The 2,648-nt window shown below is 44.7% G+C and overlaps 1 protein-coding gene across 1 annotated transcript; it reads right to left on the bottom strand.

The window, feature by feature from the left end:
• Nucleotides 1–222: 222 nt before the first annotated feature.
• Nucleotides 223–1,949, bottom strand: LOC127104136 (uncharacterized). The gene is made up of 4 exons (XM_051041341.1): nucleotides 1,893–1,949; nucleotides 1,680–1,832; nucleotides 842–1,173; nucleotides 223–742 (listed from the first exon to the last, which is right to left on the bottom strand). Exons 1-4 carry the CDS (start codon nucleotides 1,947–1,949, stop codon nucleotides 223–225), a joined length of 1,062 nt encoding a protein of 353 aa, XP_050897298.1.
• Nucleotides 1,950–2,648: the final 699 nt, after the last annotated feature.

Below are 2,648 nucleotides of genomic sequence, written 5' to 3'. Positions count from 1 at the left end.
GGACAAGACCTCCTGATTAATCAAATCTTGGACCTTGTATTAAAGGGCCTAGCAGTCCTCTATGGAGTGCCCTATAAATTCGGCGTGGTAAGCGCACGAGGCATTAGGATCATGCTTAGGGCGGAACAGAGGAGAGGTTGCATGTATTTCCTTTAGTATAATAGCCCCTACGTGAATGAAGTATGGCACCAGTTCAGCATACGGTACCGGAATTTTATCAATCTAGGGGCGATTACCAAAATTGTTCTTGTTATTCTGACCTCGACCTTGTGCTTTGTTGTCACGATTGTACTGTTGGTTCTGATTTCTCGAAGAAGGTTTTGATTGTTGATTAATTTTCTGCGGTTGATACTGACATGGAGGTTGTTGATACTGAGTTGCAGCGACATACGGATATGGATAGTACGACATAAGAGCCATTGGAAACTGATATTGGGGGTGAGCATCTGCCGTTACAGCATTTTCCTCCCCCTCTTTTTTCTTTGCGAAGCCCTCATGTGACCTCTTCCCTGATTTTAGCCCATTTTCTACATGCTCACCGATAGTTACCATATTTGTAAAGTTTATAGATGAACTCCCAATCATCTTCTCATAATACAGCTCTTGGAGCGTACCCATGAAGATATCCACAAGTTCATTATCTGATAATGCTGGTCTGACCCTGGACGTCATCTCGCGCCAACGTTGAGCATACTCTGTAAAGGTTTCATTGGATCTCTGCGCTTGATTTTGTAGTTGCAGCCTTGTCAGAGCCATATCAAGATTATACTTATACTATTTTAGAAATGCCTCAGATAGGTCTCTCCAGGAATGGATCTTAGTGTGTTCCAAACCCATATACCAGTCTAGAGAAGCTCCAGACAAACTTTCTTGGAAGTAATGGATCAGTAAGTCATCATTGTCGATGTACGAAACCATCTTTCTGCAATACATTGTGATATGACTACGAGGACAGCTTAGACCCTTGTACTTCGGGAGGTCTGACACTTTGAACTTTTGTGGAAGCACCACATTCGAAACTAAGCAAAGATCTCGAGCATCAATACCAATAGCTGATAAACCCTCAATAGCCCTTATTATGTCGTCTAACAACTGATAATTCGCAGGTCTGGTCGGATCAACAACGGAGAGAGCGACCTGAGTGGCTAGTTGAGAGGTTTTTGGAGCTATCGCCTGAACATGAACATTCTATGGAGAAAACAACATTTGCGGTGGGTAGGAGAAACCAGGAGGAACTATCTGAGCAGTATGCACCACGTGAGGATACTGTCCTCTAGCCTGAGCATTAGGGGCCTAAGGTTCCCCTGTCTGCACATACTAGAGTGTAGGATTGGTGGGTGCATAAGTCAACATGGGCACAAAAGTTGCCCTAGGGTAACTGAATGGAGCGGCTTGATTTGCGCTCGCAGGTTGAGCAGGAACCTGAAAGTGGAGGCGCAAACCTCGGTATTCGCCTTTAGCGTCAGGAGTTTTATTGGGAACCTGGCCTAGGTTGTCCTCAGGGTTGGCATCATCAACCAGAGGAGTCTGAACAATGGCCACACCCCAAGGGAAAATAGTGTTTCCAGCAGCAGCAGGGGCAGTGAGAGTCGGATCAGGGAAGAAAGCACCCCCGTTGGAAAAATGAGCAGCAAAGTTTTGGGGCATTCCCCAAGGGTAGGCAGCGGTAGCTTACTCACATCAGCAGGGACTAGTTGGCGGTTCCCATTAGTTGGTACTACAGTCTCCACCGGAGTTTCGACGGTAGCACCAGCAACAGCAGCAGCAGGATTGGTCACCCCAATAACACGGGTGACATTGTCATCAGTAGGGTTAGCAGAGGAAGGAGTCCTCTAAGTTCGGAGGAGTTCCAAGATGGCCTCCATGTCCCCTTGAAAAAGGTCCATTCTGACCTGGACATGGGCGAGAGATTCACGGACGGCAGCGTTGTTAGATTCAAAATCGGCCATTATCCTGTATTTGTTTGCTCTGGTGAAATAATGATGACGAGTCGTTGTTTTTGCTGTGGAAAAATGGCGACGGTAAGCATTTTGTTTTCTGGTCAGCCATGTGCAATGAATGAGTGTAATAAAAGCATTGTTAGCAAATAAGATAAATATTTCTAGGGTTCCAGCGTGCCAGTGTGCATATATAGTCACACAGTGAGCAGGAATAAGACAACAGATGTATTTCAACAAAATCTCTTTTATTCATTTGAAAGTCAAATAGTACGAATTATTACAACTCGAGATCATTTTGATGAACTAGCATGAAGGTCAGACTTGATCCTTTCCATGACAACCCTACATACAGATACAAAATGGAAAACGGCCCATGGAGTGTTGTGACGGAACATGTTAGCATAAGCCTTCTTCAGTAATCCAGGAAGGTCTTCGAGTGACTAATTAGCAAATTTGGCTAGGCGGGCATGTCTATCAGTCCAATACTAAGCATCCTTGATGAAGTTGTGCAGTAAAGAGTGATTAGGTCCACTTAAAATATCATGTACAAATTCCTCTTTCTGGTCAGAGAGAACTTGCAAGTCACGACTCTGGATCTCCCACTGAGTAGCTTCTTCTTGCAGCAGGTTCCTTTCTTCCAAATTCCGATGGGCCTGGTTATTCAAAGCTCGTATCTCTTCAAACCTTTTGTCAATGTCACTTTGGAGT

This window comes from Lathyrus oleraceus, chromosome 7 (genome assembly GCF_024323335.1).
Source record: "Lathyrus oleraceus cultivar Zhongwan6 chromosome 7, CAAS_Psat_ZW6_1.0, whole genome shotgun sequence".
Classification (NCBI taxonomy): domain Eukaryota; kingdom Viridiplantae; phylum Streptophyta; class Magnoliopsida; order Fabales; family Fabaceae; genus Lathyrus; species Lathyrus oleraceus.
Note: the sequence above shows the minus strand (reverse complement) of the source record. Positions and strands in the feature narration are given on the sequence as shown.

What these genes read in the sequence shown, in the direction of transcription:
- LOC127104136 (XM_051041341.1), bottom strand. Translation starts at nt 1,949, where the DNA reads ATGGCCGATTTTGAATCTAACAACGCTGCCGTCCGTGAATCTCTCGCC. An exon ending in AATCTCTCGCCCATGTCCAG is followed by an intron (nt 1,833 to 1,892) that starts GTCAGAATGGAC and finishes CTCCGAACTTAG; the next exon opens with AGGACTCCTTCCTCTGCTAA. An exon ending in TCTGGAGCTTCTCTAGACTG is followed by an intron (nt 743 to 841) that starts GTATATGGGTTT and finishes GGCTCTGACAAG; the next exon opens with GCTGCAACTACAAAATCAAG.